Genomic DNA, 18,630 nt, shown 5'->3' with positions numbered 1-18,630 from the left:
AACACATGTAACTGTACGTTTTTGGTATTGTTCTTTTATCCATAATCATCTAACAACATTGGCAAGGCAAAGTTCATAGACAGAGGTACTATCTCTCATTAGACCAATTAGTAAATCCTATTGTGTTATCTGTGTATCTATCTATGATTCCACACGTCAGTGAAGCACGTGACTATGCAGTCATTTCTGATGTACAGCTGTATGACTAGACCTTTTCCTCCAGCAAAAAAAAAACTCTAGAGCATTTGCAATAGTTTTGCTGCCCTTTTCATTGTCATTTTAAAACTTTTCAGTATGTTGCACAGAAAATCTGTGCTAATTTCATTAACAATGAGAGTAGTTCCTCTTTATATCTTCTCCTTTCTCAGCAGTAGTGAGGTAAAGCTGAAGTGAACCAGAAAGTATGGTGCTGTTAAAGCAAGTACTGGACGGTTCACAGCCCGCTGCATATTAATTTCACTCTATCACAACATTTTTGTTTAGAAACAGAATGAGGAGCCCTTCCATATCCTAGGAAGCGCTTATCTGTAGTGTTAGTGCAACCTGCTGGATAGCTTACATGAGTAAGTACCGATCTGACAATACTTCCCTTAGAAGAGGGACCTTCTTATAGAGATATCTGCAGAAGTATAATGAGCCTGTAATTTAGTTCACTCCTATGCGCTATAGTCTTCAGGATCTTTACACAGGTAGTCATATCATTGGTTTCAGCAGAAAGTCCAGGAGAGTGCTAAGGCTTCCACTCTAAAATAAAGAAATTCAAATTAGGGCCCTCATTCCAAACAGTTAAAACCCTTAAGCATCTTCATGCCTGCTTGAATGAACAGTACAAGTGACTAAATGAGACTGCTAAATCTGAAGTTATACATGAGGAGAAGCTTTGCAAGAACGAAGAAAAAAAGTAAAATAATCAAATTGGAAATTTGACAGTCAGTCATTTAAATTACAAAGGACAAAACACTAGTGGTTATTAGTCTCCTTATTTAAATGGTGTTTATTTAGAGCAATTAATTAACAGAACCCCAAGATCACAGATAATGCTGCCTGCATGGAATTTCTGTTTCCACACCATACACACATGAAATGCAAAGTGAAAGGCTTAAAAGCCTAATGCAGTGAAGACAGAAAATATTAAACTTTTCAAATCCTCATTTCTCTGGCCTTTTCCTCACCCCAGTCTCCTATCACTTTTTTTTCCTTAAAAGACATTATGTGTTAGGAGAGCAAAGCAGCCTGGGGAGGTGATATTTTACCATCGTCTGTGCCATTAATGCAGTTAAAAAATCCTCAGACTGGAAAAATCAGACAGATGCATCTTCCAGGTTCACATGTGCCAACTCCATCTGTTAAATGATTAAAACACAGGCTTGGCAGATTCTGGAGAAAAACACATTTGTTTTCACTATAAAGAGGAAGAGTAAACTTTCTTTCTGTTCTTATAATTCATCCCTCCCCCATAATTACTTTAATGTGAACGCCTGCATGAGTGGGTACTATTTAATATGCTACTGAAAGAGGTTTTCATTGAATTGGGATACTATGTGTCAAATTGTATGTCATAACTTGGGTTAGTCAAAGATCTATTAACCCAAAGTTTATAGCTACATTGAGATGCTTCATCATTTGCCTTTTTATTGCATGTATCTTGTTACAGCACCTAGTTAAACACTCATTTTCCTTACAGGAAAGGACCTGTTCAGGTTATGTTTAAAGGTGCAGTTTACATAAGGAGCAGCAAATCTGATCAAAGCAAGCTGCCAAACCTCAAATAAAGTAATGGATAACAATAAACCTTTTTCCAAATTTGTAAAGAAAAAAATACTTTCTACTTTCAGGATAAACAAAAGCAGCAAAATCCTAACCTAAATTCAATACCAACATCCTCTATTTTCCCAATATCAATACTAAATGGATTTACACATTATTTTTTCTACTACAATCACTGTACAACCATTCTTCACTATGGCAACATTACCTATAGAGCATATGTCTAAATATTGAGCCTTCTGAATGCAACTAAGTATGTCTAGGTTCATCGTATTTTGTAAGTATGACAGTGTCAATATTTTAAATCCCATGACCTCCCACAGCTACTATTAAAAAAACAGATTGCTGCTGAATGCATTTCTTTCTCTTTGTATTCTACAGAGGAACAGAATTTCATTCTCCAGGCAGGGTTTTGTATTCTATTGAGGAACTGAATTTCATTCTCCAGGCAGGGGCTTATCCTAAGAGCTTTCCAGACATTAATATCGAGAACATTCTTTGAAAAGAGAAGCATCTTTCACAGTACGTCATTCCATAGATGATCGCAGACAGCGTTATCAGCAGTAAGGTACAGAGCTAACAATAATTGCTAAAATCACCCTCTACTTTGCACAATGCAGAAACACGGCAGCATTTTTTGAGATGTACATGGCCATTTCACATAGCTAGAAAGGGCTTTTTCGTTTCCTTGAGTAATGACAAATAAAATCATCGTGCTTTTGAAGGAAACGTCTTCCCATGAGACTAAACTTTTTCTAGACAGTAAGCTTAAAAGTACATAGTGAAGAAGTTATAATTATTATTTCTGCAAGCATCTCTCTCCTTAATACAAGTATTCATCCATGTATTAGAAGCAGTAGAATCCCTTCCAGCTTAGTAGTAGAGAGATTCAGACATAGCTGTAGTGGTTAGAGGGGAAAACAGAAGATTTCAGGAAGCTGACCTTGCAGAGCTACTAAAGTTGTGGCTAGCTGTGAGAAAATGACTTGGACATTTTTACCACGAGAGGGAAAACATTTTCCTTCGGCACAGAGGAAATCACCTTTCAGTATCAGGGACCAAAACAGTGTAAAAATTTACTGCCTTCTCAGCATAAGGCATTAGTCTTCTCTCTGGGAAGACCTCACAGCACAGGGACAATTGACCATTTTCCAAAGGAATTTAAATACAATTTTGCTTCCAATGCTTTCTTTTGGGAGTATAAACTGAGCCTGCTATAACTGATAGCTTTTCCCCTTAATATTATTAATGATTTATCTATTTTCTTTCCCATCGTTTAAGCCACTCAAACTATGCCCTGCCCCCAGACCAAAAGAATTCACTAAGTTTATTAGTGGATAGACAAAGAAACACTTTATTTCATAAGCATATATATTGTAAAATTTAAATTTATGTAATGTCATAAAAATGCCAACAGAAGTGGTTAAGATGTGCTGAAACAAACCAGATACCAGCTTTACTTCTTGAAGCTACACTCTGGCTCAGAATCTGATGAGGAAGAAGCAAAGACAAGCAATGTAATACAGCAGCGTACAGGCAATTCCTACTTCTGTATTACACACAAGCTGATTCATTTGGTTCCATGGTCTTTTTTTAGCAGTTCAGAAACCCTCTGGAGGTTACATTTAAAATTTAGCCAACGGATTACATTTTAATTCCATAGGATGAAACATCTCCGGCAGTTCCACAGACAGCAATATATAGTGTTACATTTTGTCTTAGGTCCTTAGTTTGCTGCCTGAAAAGGTTAGCACAAGGCCAAAAGGTTGCTTAGTCCTACATAAATCAAGATGAACTCAGGCAGTATGGGGGTCTCATAGAGGCACTCTACCCAGGATAAATATTCCCTCGTTACAGACTATAGGGGTTTACATTCTGCAGGTGATTAGGTTTGAACTTTCTATATCAGACTGAATCTATATAAGGCTTTTTATTGTGTAAACTAAAAACACAGCATAAGACTGGCTACCTAAACTCATATTATTAGAACAATGAAAATGATGGTCACTTTAAAAGAATGCTTTATATATTTAGAAGCTAGAACCAACGTGTTTTAATTTCATAAAATAGGCTCAATGACTTCATGGTAGAGAAATTACTCTCAATTAGTCTATCAAATCTATAGGCTTTTTAGTTCCTGTAATAAGTTAAAAGGTACATTTTTTTAAGGAAGATTTAGATTAAGTCAACATATGGAACAACGACATACGCAAAAATTGAAACAGGACAGATTGAGAAGTGTTTGCCAAGTGGCAGACGAGCATGCATCAACATGAGAAATGGACCCAGTGTAAGACTTCAGCCTTATGCCACTGCAGTGCCAAAACCAGACCCTTCCTGTCTGGGGCCCACCTTTCAGCAGGGGAGCAATTTCATATCCTGCCCCAGAAATCAAGATGTCTCAGCACAGTTCTGGACATGCCAAAACCTCTGTCCTTCAGACAGCATTACTAGCTGCTGTCAGCACAAATAAATCTCGCAGGCATGAAGCAAATATAAATGGTACGAGAGCAGCAAAATATCTTTCAGAATCACTAGAATTCCAGGAAGGATGGAAGACATCAGAACTGTTCACTGATTAATGAAAGCCAGCAAGAAAAAAGGGAGATGAGACCCATATCATTTACTAAACATGATGTTTCATTCTGGTATCATCAGTGGTATTTGCAAGACCCTGCCATTGCTCTCCCAGTACGGTCAAAAGCCAGAAAACTTACAGATTTATTTAAACCACACTGAGAACAACAGGCATGATCAGGAGGCCCCAGGAGCTTGAACTCTTCTTGCAAGTCACAAATTTTACATAAGATTGTGATCTGCCTACAGAAACAAAGATATAAAGGAAACCTTGCATGTTAGAATTATTTCTATGCTTACTGATGTAATTTTGTCACTTACAACATATTCAGTCTTCCAACGTACCTGAAAGTTTTAACGTAACATTATCAAACCTAGCAAAAGTCACACTAGTCATACCCATGAACACCTACAGAAGTTGTCCAGCTGTTACTGAAAGCTGGATCTGTCTCACTGGTGAATTCGCCAGTGAGTGATGATTTTGACTCCATTTTTAGTGAATTCCATAAGGAGTAAAGCATTCTGCATTGATGTTTATTTCATCACAGTGCGTTAACAGATCCAAAATCCCAAGCCTTCACCGTTCTCAAACAGCAGCTCAGTAAATACAGTATGTCATTCTAACTTAATCTCTGCACACATTTCACTGCCTGAACATAGAATCAACTTCACTGCAGTAAACGTCTTGAACTTCTTGTTCTGCTGTTACCTCAGTGCAACTCCACAGCTATCAGACTGGGCTGGTAAAGAAAGAGATCTAGCCAGTACCTAGCTATTGTAGGTGTTAATAGAAAAGCAGCGTAGAATGCTCCTAGAAATAATTGAGCTTTCCTCACACTTGCAATAAATTAATTGTATTCATAATCTATAGACAAGTACTGGAAAAACATTTTATCAGTAGTCTTAAGATTCTTCTGAATGCCAAGATATCATTTTAATACTTTTCTACTGGAAATGTTGAATATACATCCAGTTGGTGTTTTATTTTCTTTCTGATTACAGCTTCCTAATTACTTGTGTTTTCAATAATGCCAGTAATTATGTAAGCATGTTTTGTTGATAGTTTTAAAATTATTTACTGAGAGGTCATTAAGAAAGAGAGAAAAATATTCCAGTGTTTGCCATTTTCCACTTCTTATGACTTCTTTGTTGTTTTTTCTTTTTTAAAAAACTATCTCCTTCTCTTAAAAGAAACAATTTTAAGGATTTCTGGGAATTTTTATAGATTTCATTGATACAAAAAAAAAAGATTTAAAGAGTAGAAGTATCTTCGTATTTGTTTAGAAATATTTACTATATATCCTGAAGTTCCATGTACTTCATTCATTCCCATCTAAGATGTACAAATCTTTTCAACCACACAAATTCATGTAAACAAAAGATGAAGTAAGTGTGACCAACAGGGGCAAATCTACCAAGCACTATAAAGTGAGCCCAAAGCAAGTGATGCTACTTTTACTCTCATTAATACACACTTAAACCAATCTGCTACAAGAGTAGGCAAATTATTGTGTTGCTCCTTCTTTAAAAATGCAAAAGAATATTTTATATTTGCCTATCTAGAACAGGTTTCTATTAACATTTAAATACATGTCAAAATTTTACATTTACAAGTTCAAACAAAAATGCATTAGTAGTTTGAAAAATGTAGTGGTAGTATTATATAAATTACCTTTATATTTGAATTGGATTCTGGTTCATTGTTAACTTTAAATAACATATATTGTATTTAAACCCAGCAGTTGTGTTTAGAAATTTTATCTGACTTTTTTTGTTTGCTTACATTTTTGTAGCTATTTTATATCATCATAATAACAGTCATTTTTCCTTTAGCATTCTTAACAGCAAAGTGGAGAAATGAACAGCTATTTCACATCAAGATATCTGGTTTTGCAAAATAAACATCTTTTCATAAAGGATATTCCATTGCACTATCCTGAAGTTTCAGCAAGTCATCATCCCCTGCCATTTTGTGCATCAAGGCTCATAAAATAGACTTCAGCCTTGAAACTGAGATCTCACTTTATGTGTTGCATAACTGCAACTTTTATTACTGTCAACAGTCCCCACAAAATGGCTGTGGGAGCTGCAGTCCTTTCCCAAGAAGGGGTTGGAACAATTCTTTGACTGGAACTGGTAATTCTCCTTCTGCTTTTTGTAATGGATGAACAGCATGCTGATCTTTCACTCCCCTCCTCCTCCAAAAAACTTCTGAAAGATCTGATGGGATTTATTCTAACCAGCTATTTCTGCACAGAACTCATGATGCACTATATGTACTCCACTATCAACAACTAGAAGTAGTATTCTTGTATTTATGCAGTCCCAGAAGAGTTCTTAGAACCTGGGAAAATTGCAGAACCATTGCTTTGAGTCATCCAACACTTTCCTAAATATGCTCTTTCACATTACCTATGCACCATTTACATATGGCTGGGGTCTATACAGGGCACTAGTTACAGCTTCTCCACTGAACATCAACCTTGGTGAAGATTAAGTGGAATGGAAAGAGTTCTTCCAATATTGAGCAACATATTTACAATGTATTTACAACCTTACCATTTTTATAGCATCAACATAACTTCACTGTCAAAGCTGTGTGTACTCGGGTAAGACTAGTCTAATACAAAAAAAAAAAAAAAAAAAAAAGATATTTCAAAATAAATATAAGAGCAAGCAGAGTACAACATGAATGCACCAAGTAGAAAAAACAAAACATGGGCATATCACAGAACACAAAATAGAAAGAGTACGTTAACTATTTTCCAACAAAAACTGTTATTGTAAGTATGTAATTTCTTCCTAGCAAGTAGTTTAATGCATGTGCTCAGAGAATGCACAGGGAAATGTATCTGAAAGACAATAACTTCATCACATTACAGCTGCAAATAGAGAAATCTGAACTAATAACAAATACCCTCTTAAATTAGAATACAATTAGATGCTGATATCCATCATTGCCTACAATCACCCTCAAGGGAAGCAAAATGGCATGGGACTAACAAAACGTTCACTTGTTTTAAAATTTACGGGAGGCTCAAAAAAGTTTCACATGTATTTTACTTCAGAAACAATGTGCTACTTATTCTTCCTAGCAATGGTATTTTACATAGCATTCTGGGATCAAACTGTAATTTCAACAATAACATATTTTCTGCTGTTCTCCAAGGAAAAATTACTAGTTTCTTCCCTCTAAAAGGATTTAGATGGAATAACATCTGTGTTGAGATTATTGTGAATATGTTAAACTGACAGCAAGTCTCTAAGGGGCACTGCTCATTAATGTTCTGTGCATAAAATTAAAACTTGAAATATATTTTTCAATCCATTTTGAATCATTTAAGCAATTCTCATGCAAAGAAACTATTGTGCTGCAATAATATATTTGCAGAATAGGATATGAAAGCTATTAAAATGTCCTAGACCCCCTGCCTTTCATGCAAAAGGAAAAAAGGCGGCTCTTTCTGATTAGAAACATGCACTGTATTGAAACAAAAAATACTTTCAAAGACCATGAAGAGTTTGATTTCAGTTTATATGATGCAACAAAATTCAAAATTATGTCTTTTTCCTTCAGCTCTAATTCATATTGTGCCTAGGTACTCCAGCATGTATGAGGGGGAGAATTCTGGTTAAGTGTTGCACATAGGCATTTACAATAAATTTTTACACTCACCAAGCTAGAAGTGGTGGTCATATTCCATGGGTTTTGAAATTGCAGTAAGGCAGCATTCTGCAGGCTCTCTGCAACTGGAGCTGTGGCATAGTGCTCAGAGACAAGGCCTATTAATGAACACTTTTAATGCAAACATGTCCTCTAATTTGAAAGCGACAAAGCTCTCCATGTCACTAGCAGAAATAACTTTATTTGGAGGGCATGTATACTTATTCCACCAGGTACAATACAAATATAAGTGTATCCATCAGGTATAATGTGAAGAAGTCTCTCATGTAAATCCTTAGTTTGAACAAAAAGCAATGCATCTGCTCAAAACCAAATAAAACTCCAGGAATTATTGAATGGTACCTAAATTCAATTAAGATTGTTCATGCCTTTCAAGCACAGAAATCTGCATAAAGCTGTAGCTGTTAGTGCAGTTTTCTGGAGAGAAAAGAAAACATTTTATTGTTGGAAAAGCAGACGTGCCACTGTTCAAAAGTCATTGGATAATTACAGCCACAATAAGATGACAGTTCTAAATTTTGCTACAAAATATAATGGTTCTAACCAGGACATTGGGTTCCTTTCATAAATGGAAATTCAGGAACTCTAATTAACATATTCTTGATGTGATAGACTTTAGCAGGTTTTTTTGGAATGAAGCCAGAGTCTATAGTGTCAATAGGACTTTGTTTACTTAAATCACAGTAATCATAACAAAGCAGTCTACCACTCAAGCTGCCTGCATCTGAAATGTTATTTAGAAGCATTAGCAAAAGACACTGAAGTTATGTTTACAATCTCGTCTATTAGACTTCCACACTTAATATTGCAAACCATGGGGCAGCAAGCACAGAACTGCCAGTGCTAATTAATATTTTTGGTAAACATTTTCAATGCAAGAGCATAAGCATAGATACACAACTGCATATATAAACACCTCAGCAAACAACTTCATTTTCAAAGGTTCTGACATTGCTGACATTGGAGGGGAAGAAGCAAGCTCAGTGTAGCTGAAAGAAAATAATGAAGCTGCTTTTCAAGTTTTTAGATGCAAAGATAGCAGTGCTTAGAGTGTGAAGTGCAGGCCTTCAGAAACAAAACATAGACTGGCATGCACCACTGTGGGTTTCCTTCAGGACATTAGCATTCTCCTCTGCCTCACTGCTATTATCTCCCATCAGTGCAGAGCATTTGTTCTACTTTTCCAGCCATCCAACTGACTAGTCAGAGCACTGACAGTTGTCTCTACAGAGCCGCCAGACATCCCACAAAAGCTGCAGCACAGCAGGAATGTATGGAACTTATTGGTCACATACTAGTTAGCAACACAGCTCTGGGACAATTCCCCAAATCACTAGCATGTGCTATTCACAGCACATGTAGTACATTGCACTGTCTGAACTTCTCCGATAGAAAACAGCATTTACAAACATCTGTCCCAGCAGGACACAATGCAATAGAAGTTGCACGGCCCCCTGTGCTATAGCTGTTCCCATGAAGAAAGAATTACTAGCTATAATGCCCATCTCTTCATAAGAAAATGTATTTCTGTTATACCAGATCTTTACAGTTGCTAGCTTGCTTCAAAAGTATTCAGAAAACAAATACACAATTCAAAGCTTCATTCAGTGACAAATGCTTCTCAACTTGGACGCTTTTAGATCACAAAAGTGAAAAACAGTCATACTTTTTCGTTTGCGTTGTTGCTTTCCCATTGACTGTAACAGTTACTGCAGTTTATGATAAAGTACACTGTTATAACACGGGATGAGAACAGAGTTGGATGAAGAGTCTCCCAAGCACTTTTGTGCTGCTACACACCTGAGTCTACCGAAAGCTGACACACCTTTCGTGGCCGAGGCCTCCCCTAAGTCCAGCCAAGCAGATCAGTTTCTCAGGGAAACGTCCTGCCCAGCCACAGCATTACGTGCTGTAGTGCCCCAAGCCAGTTCTGCCTACATTTACCTTGCACGTACATAGGGCCGTAAAATAGGAATTATTTTACATCATAGGATTATTTTGCATCATCCCATACTTCTCAGAGAGGATTCTCACCTGGTCTTGGGCGGGGGGGAGGGCATGTGTAAATGTCCATTATTAACAACGCATAGCTTCTCATAAAGAGATCAAGGATTTAGATCTCATTGTGATTCTGTGATGAATAATTTAAAATAATAATTTCTGTTTATGGCCTAAGAACCAGCAAGTATAAAAACACTCAAAATACCCTTTATAATAAAAAATAAACTTTTTCTTTAATTTTCCTACCCATTCTCTGACGAAAGGCAGAAGACACTAGTGTCTACTGGCAAGAACATTAAGTGCAATAAAACCTGTGTAGTTGATAACATAATGCTGGAATTAGGGGCATGATCTAGGTCTGGCCTTGTAACTGAAGCTGAAAATTACAGAATAGCTGGTTTAGAGTATTGTAAAGCAGAAGGTATTTTATACCTGCATCTTTAGCACTTAGGCACAAGTATCATCTAGAATCAAATCTCAGCATATTCAGTGGGAGTGGAGATGCTCATGAACAGCACTTACAAACACTTACATAGAGCCCAAAGGAGAACAGGTTTGTTCCTTTCAAATAATTTCAAAGATTATCACACAGAAAGCTATTGTGTGCTAACCTGGACACTTTTCTCCATAAATAAGCAATATAAAAAGCCTTAACAATTTCACATTAGGGTAGACACGAGATGCCCAGAAACCAAAAATTAACTCAAATCTTGAAGACCGTGAATGACGTCAACAAAGCCATCATTGCATTATACGAAGTCTTTTGCAGCAGTAGAGGTTTAAGATATCCACCTACCCTGGGTTGTTCATTTCAGCTAACGCATCACCTTTTCCTGTCTCCATTCTGTCTGCTGCCTTGATTGCAGAACCACAATTGCTTGTGGAACTGTTCTGTGAAACAGATTAAAACAGTGATCTGACTTTCTCTTTCTGCAGAGTCTATTTAAGTCAGTTTGGTTCCCTGACCTATTCACAGAGTGGTACCACCTATATTTGTGTCAACACAACATCCTAAGGCTGTAGCTTTGTAAAAACTCAGACCTAGCATTATCATCCAGCACTGCCCTCCTCCAAACCCTTGTGCATTGCCCCATCATGTGCTGGTGGAAGCATCTGTGCAGCTACACAGAAAACTGTTATTTGAGTTAAAGCATCTTGATTTCCACTTGGTTAGTTTTAATCCATATCAGTACCCCAGCCCTTGTCAGAACATAGCACTGCAACCACTTCTACTATCTGCTGGGAGATGGGAGTACACAGTCCGTAAAAAAACAAGACTGAAACTACTTTCAGGGTGATGCCTTATGCAGGTGAAAGGATATCTGAAACTCAAGATACTAATCTGCAACTCTCAAGTTATATACAGGATGTAAAATCCTGAAGAGCAGTTGTGAGTTCTCGAAGAATGGCCACTTGATCAACAGCAGCACTACTGAGCACCTGAATAATTGGATAATTCCTAATTGGAAGAGGACAGGAAGCATTAGCACTAGGATTTTAGCATTTATGGCCATATCCAGGTTAGAATTTACCCATCTTAAGAAGATCTGAATGTTGCTTGGAAGGACCAAGTATTTAGACTTGATTCGATTTAAACATGTATCTTGAATGATGTAGTATCTACTTCACATTTCTCACGTGATGACAAATGCTGCTGTATGTAGCTACATGATCCAGACTTCCAGCAAATTACTTTTGAATCTCAACAGACCTGTATCCCTGAGTCATTCAGTATAGTTATTAGCTCATTAAAAGCCTATTGCACTTATTTTCTCATAGTGCAAGTGCAATTCTAATTGTCCTGTGCTCAGAAGAACCTAGTAAGGCCTAAAACTAAGTACTCATTTACTGCATTCCCTCATCTGAAAAATAATTCAATTAAGTACAAAAAGCAAAAGACCAAACATTATGAAGTCTTATTTTCACAATGGTAGTATAAGAAGTTTCATTCTCTCTTGACAAGTGCTACTGCAGTTTAAATCCTGACACATAGTAAACTATGAATTTGATTGTTTTCATTAACAAATGACTTTTTTCACAGAAAGCATCAAGGCTGTAATAAGAGTGCTCCTGAGATAAATGTGACTAAGCAGCAGGAGTTAATTAAGTAGGACAATGAGTAAGCATTTATGGGTGTGATAGGAGACCCAGCTGATTTAATTGCTAGTCTAATTATCAATTACAGAATGAAGCAATGACATGTAAGTGAAATATTCTATTTGCTGATAGTTTAATGATTTTTAGAGACCCAGAAGAACAGTATTAATTGCTATTTTAGGACTACAGAAGGTTTTTTTTTTTTCCCCCTCTTACTCAAATAGAGGTTCTTAGTACTTCTAAAATGACTAATAAATGTGTATACAGTCTTCTCACACTCAAATATTTAAGGCCTTTAGATCCTTCACTCTATAAAAAAAAAAAAAAACAAAAAAAAACAAATAAAAAGCTGGCAATTAAGCATTCAAACACACTACCTATAAACCACTCAGCTTAGGTCAAAACCTTTCTGCATTTATTTTATAATAAGGATAATAACTGTCCAATAGTGTGAAAAAGTCACATTAACTATTTACAGTGTGTTTGCACAAGCCATTTTCCAGACAAAAAGAAAAAGGTCAGGGAACTATTTAAACCTATAAGGGCAAAGAGCCAGTTGGCTACATTAATTGTTGAAGTGTTTTATAAGGCAACTGCAAGAAAATAAAATTACAAAAAAAACTGATGGAGAGCCAAAAATATTAATATATTGGAATACAGTGAACTTTTTACAAGCTGTAAATATCTTTTGGGTTCTCACATATAACCCATAAAGTATGTTGAGGTCTTTCTGAGAACTTCTAATATTAGCACGTAGTTTGTAAAGAACGTCTACCAGAAGGAGATCAGAAAGACACTGTATGTCACAAGACCAACGTTATTGCCCACTACAATTACCAAAAGATAATTTTGCTGTGTATCAAGAGGACTTGGAACCAGAGATAGAAGGTTAAAAAACTAGGAAACAGAAGCAAACACCCACCATAGCACAAACAGTCTCAGCTTTGGACATGTTAGCAAGCTGATTCTTATCAAAATAAAAAAAACCCAGCATCCTTCAACCGCCTTTCATGTCCATTACAATTAAAAATACTGCAAGTTTTTAGCTGTTTAACAACTCCCTTGCCCAGGTTTAAAATAGACTCTTACAACTCAGTATCCAGAAAGGTGTCCAACTATTTGTTTTCTGCTGAGCCTAGCTAATCAGTAAATTATAGAGTTTAGACAAGACCTCTTCCTCCGAGATACAGCTAACTCCTCAAGCAAGGTAACAGCTTTTCATCAGCTTAATCCAAACAGGTTTTCCTACTGAATAACATTTTAAAATAACAAACACTCAAAGCCACCCCTCAAAAAACTACCGACAACATCAAGTGCCCTTTCCCTGGTTTCCCGAGGGCCCCGAAGAAAACACAGAAGGGGCATTTTTAGCCTTTCACCTGAGGGACACGGTTACGGTATCACTCCAGGAGGGTTACTCGCCAGTGTGGGGGACGACAAAGGACACGGAAGCGAAGGGGCCGCCGCCAGAGCCGGCCATCGCCTCAGGGAGCGCAGGAGAGCCTCGACTGTCCTTCCCGCCCCGCGGTAACCGCCGCCGCTGCCGTCGCCCGGCGACGCCCGAGCTGCGAGGGCCCGGCCCGGCGCTCGCCCGCGGCGCAGGCCGCCGCTGCCCGCCGGGGCCATGGCGCACCGGCGCACCGACCTGGCGCAGCCCTGCAACTTCGTAGCGCGGGACAACTGCTGGTAACGGCCCCAGCCCTCCCCTCGCAGCCGACGGCCCCGGGCCTGCTTCTCTCCGGCCGCCTCCTTCCCCTCCCGCCCAAGGCAGCCTCCCCCGACAGCTCCGCGCTCAGCGCCCGCTTTCAGGCGGGCGGAGGCTGAAGGAATTTGTTCGTATGTTCGCTTCATCTGTGTTTGTAAAGCGTGTGTGCTCACGCAGAAGCCTGCCATCTGCAAAAAGCCCGAGGTTTTTAGGACCCTCAAGTGGCATAGCCCTGAGTTGGACAGGCGGGGCAGTGGGTGACAGGCCCGAGGCAGCCAGCGCTGCCCATGGCCTCCAGCGTCTCCATCCTCCCTCCGGGGCTGAGGAACGGGGAGCGGGGCCGGGGCACAGGGTCACTTCGTCAGTCAACACTAAGTGCAAGTATGTGCGAAAGGAGATCGGTGCTTACTTTTCAAGTTTTTCAAAAAATGTGTCGTAGCAAATTTGACCTCATCCGATTCCTAACATAAACATAATTTGCAAGGAAGTGCATTCACACCTACTGTTTCATTTCCAACCTACAGAAAATATTTCCCCATTACCTCCAAGTCAGACAATTGTTAACTTGCTGTTTTCAGGTAAAGGTCTACAGATTCATGCTTCTGCTTTGTAACTGCTGTTGGGTTTGTGTTTCGTTTTTTTTTTTTTTATGAAAGCTTTCAAAGTCATCTTAAATACTTCTCTGTTTCAGGAAAAAATACATTGAAAGTGAACTAGAAGCTGCAAGAAGATGGTCTCACAAATGGGGATTCTTGAAAACACCTCCTGAGGAGGTAAAATTGAATGGCATAGAAGCAACATATGAAATTTACTTGTACACAAATTTATCTGGACACAAAATTACGAGATCACAGAAGACCAGAAAAGTACTGAGTATGCTTTACTAAGCTAGGTTCCGAGGTAACAAGTGCACTACTTTTAAGATGGGTTCAAAGTTCCAGTTTTCCTCTGAATAAAATATGGCAAGTGGTAATTTATATGCTATGCATATTCTGATATATTTCTCTTGAGAAACATGACTCCCAATAGCGTTAACAAGTACTAGATGCACACTGACAGGAAAATATTTCCCCTTTGTCTATCCATATGGTAGTTTAAAAATCAAGGGGAAAAGGTTCTAGCTAATTAAATTTTCAGTGGGGGAATTTACAACAAATGAAAATATTTGGAGAGATGTCTATTCTCAGTGATGTTTAGATATGAGAATATAGTAGCACGTAATGTTACATTTGGACTCACAGTATTTCGTTGCTAAAGAACGGATTGATGCAGCCCCTGAATATTTATAAATGTACTTTCCATGGGGCTAGAAGTACTTAATCTGTTCTAGGATTTTTTGAAGATTCCTGTAGGCATCTAAGTTAGCACCTTCAAAAACTTTGGTCCTCTAGGCTTCAACATCCATCGTTGATAACTATGGTCGGTCATGCATACCACCTTTGCACAGTACTAATAGATCCACAGCTGAAAAGTTGATGAACTATGCATTGTCACTATTGGTGAACTTGTGTATTTAGCCTTTATTAATCTTTGTTTTGTGGTCATATAAGATGTATTTCTAGCCCTTTTTGGACCAGTGATGTAGTTAAGAGAGTTGGAATCACTCAGCAATATTTAGCCTTTCATCTGAAATTCAGAATTACATCACTTTCTGAAACCAAAAAGTACATTACAATAATTTCCAAAGCACTACAGTAAGTAGTCCTGTTTTAGATGGAAAGAACAGGGAGTTCAGATGCAACAATGAGGGGAATGGTGTAGATATCAGATATTACAGCACATTTCAAAAGATAAAGAGTCCAATTTTTAATGTTGATGTTTTGGTTTTAGTTGATTGAAGATGAAAAGAAAGAAAATACAAAGCCCAAGATACAGCTTCCAGAACATCTTCAGGTTCGACCTGTGACACCTGTGGAAAAATACATTAAGGTTAGAAAATTACGTTTTAAAATTGCAATACAGCAATATCTGTCTTAAGAAACCACACAAGCTCTAAAAATCAGTTGTCTTGTAGAGGTGGGCCTTTAACTAAAGGTCAAAGTAAATTGTATTTGCAACCCGAGCAATGCTTTAAAAGCATTCATTTAAGACAAGGAATTGCCCTTTGGATATGGTTGTTAGTTCACAGAGCTTTCACTGTACATAATCATCTTTCTGTAAAGCACCTCCCCCATGCACTCCTTTGTGACATCTAGTAACAGAACACTCAACTGTACAGCTTAGTACAGAGGAGTGCTCACAGAGCCGTTTACGACTGCTGACTATTCATTGCTCAAATATACATATACATGTCTTACTTCAAGGCTTATCATAACCTTAACTCTCGGTTTTAACTATTGGTTAAGATGCTGTCATTTTTCTAGATTTAAGACAGTTGTCTTTTTGGCAGAGACAATGCCACTGTCCTCTTCAGTGGCACAAATTAGATTAGCCAGGGGAAGCCAGTGCTAATGAGCCAATTCATAACTATTTGATTTTATATTATATGATTTATATTCACATATTCAGAGTCTAAAAGTTGTCAGACAGCTGGAAATGAGAGTTGAATGTGACTGATGGTTTGATTTATAAATATACAGTGTCAGAATCACCAATGAATAGCATAACTATACAGGCAGCTAAATCAGTGACATTGGGAGAGGAACATATTCATAAAAGGGGAAGCAGAATATGGTAACAAAAAGGAAGGTTAGTCCACTTAGAGAAGATTAAGGAAACAAAAGAGATGATTGGAAATTCCTACTTGCTGAACTAGCTTTCTTTCAAAGGATTCCAAGGGTGGGGAGATAAGGTGAGGAAGTACTAAAAGCTTTTACTGAGATTAAATTGAAACAAAAAATAACAGCTAGTGCTGAGTGTGGCAGAGAAATGAAATGGCAGCATTTCTGCCATTAGTGTTACTTGTTCTTCAGTTTTGTCTCAAGCCTCCATTTTCAGTCAAGTTTGCCTCTGCTTCAGCACAGTGAGGGTGTATGTGTGTTAACAAATCACGCTGACAGTTATCAGCTGCAGAAGTAGCATGCATAGCCTGGTGCATACTGAAACAAGAATCATAGTTTCAATTTCACCTCAGAATCTTTATTTGCTAAGGAAGATAAGGGTTAGCTGTGATTTAGGTCACCCTCTACATATTCAGAGTGAAGTTTCTTAAGTCCTTATTCAGAACTATGTGTCTCCCGGCACATTTACCGTCATGGTAACAGTCATCATATCTGTTCTTCTCTCTAGGTTAAATTAATAATTGCTTCTTCATAGTCCCTTCCCCCAGATCGTAAGTGGGACATGATTTCCTTCATTATCCTGCTCAGTGGGTGGCACTTTTGGCCATAAAAATTATCTTTTCAGAGGAACTGCTCCACCTAAATATCATAAACATTTTCTAATCTTGGCCAAAGAACAAAGTGAAGCAACTCTGGCAAGAGAACTGAAACATTGTTCTCTTGCTGTGTATTTCTCTGCTAAGTCCCCAGATGCTAAAATGATATAACGTGCCCAATTGAGATGATTCAGCCAAAGTAAGCACAGCAGTCAGTGAACAGAGGCTGTTGACTTTTGTTTTGTTTCCTTTTTAGCTAGATTAGTTGCAGATTAACTTGATGCTTATCCATATTTTACAGCAGAAAGAAGGTGGAATGAATAAGTAGTTCTTGATGCAAAAGCCAGCTTGGTCAGTAATATCTTTAACATTTGGCCACAAAACTATTATTCTGTAGCTGCATTGCTACCAAATACATTACAGCAAGTATAAAATGCTATTATTTCTCCTGTTTAGAGAAGTTAACTAGTTTTTTAGTTACAGAAATTATTATTATTCTGTAAGGAAAAAAGCTAAAGCTGAAGATAAAATTCTTTTCCTAATTATGTAAAGCCAGTAAAGCCCTTAGAAAGGTATTGAGCAAAACTTAAAAAAAAGAAAGTATGCTAACATATGCTACTAAACAATAACTTTGCTTTTTTATCTCCTGTTACACATACCAATTTAAGCACTAAAAGATTTTTTTTTTTTTGAAGGGTAGTAAATGAAAGGTAGTTACTTCATTGGAATTTGGCCATTTTACTTCTCTCTTTCCCTGTGCCTTGCTATAGAATAGGACCTAAATTATTCTAATGACTTTTTAAATTATAGAATATCCTGTATTATAATCAAAGTTGCATGCAACTGAGCTATCTTTCGGAGTTCTTGTTTCCTTCTATTAATTTCAATGTGTGTTCAGGATATTAATTCATCAAATTGCATTTAAAACCACTGTTTTTGACAAGTTCTCATTTCCATCCACACTACAGCACAAAAGAGGATTACAATCAAAAACCTTTTAATCATTGAATTCTACATGTTACTTTTATTTTAGGTGATTCCATCTCCTCCAGTACCTAAGACTACCCAGGGATTTATTGGCTGGAGATCTGCTGTTCCAGGGTTGGAACTTGAACGTGGTTTCCAAATCCAAAGCTGCAAAGGTACCTTTTATAAGGAACTGAAGTGGCCATGTGAGCCCTCTGACTGACGTTAAGAAATAACAGTTAGGCACATAGATCCGTTTGCATCCCTGAGTTAACATTCTATAGTGGACTGTTGGACTCTTAAACATTTATGCTTTAAAAACTATTTATGTAAACATCCACAGTCATTTTTGGTAAAGTGCAAACATTTTAATGTAGCATTTTACTTGTTACTGATTTTTTTGAAATCTATGGCATCCAAGCTGTTAACACTGGTTCAATGAATAAAGTCATATAAAGATCACAGAGCAGGTACTACTTTTATTAGCATTAGTAAGACTGTGATTTTAAAATATTT

At 37.6% G+C, this 18,630-nt stretch overlaps 1 protein-coding gene across 1 annotated transcript; it reads left to right on the top strand.

Moving 5' to 3' along the window:
* Nucleotides 1-13,751: 13,751 nt before the first annotated feature.
* CIMIP1 (ciliary microtubule inner protein 1) lies at nt 13,752-18,337 on the top strand (the record flags this gene model as incomplete). Its single annotated transcript, XM_082325686.1, has 4 exons — nt 13,752-13,813; nt 14,524-14,605; nt 15,663-15,761; nt 18,182-18,337. The coding sequence occupies 4 exons, from the start codon at nt 13,752-13,754 to the stop codon at nt 18,335-18,337; spliced, it is 399 nt and encodes a 132-aa protein (XP_082181812.1).
* Nucleotides 18,338-18,630: the final 293 nt, after the last annotated feature.

The sequence above is a fragment of the Platalea leucorodia genome, assembly GCF_965183815.1.
Source record: "Platalea leucorodia genome assembly, chromosome: 13".
Taxonomy (NCBI): Eukaryota; Metazoa; Chordata; class Aves; order Pelecaniformes; family Threskiornithidae; genus Platalea; species Platalea leucorodia.
This window is presented reverse-complemented; position numbering and strand designations above follow the sequence as displayed.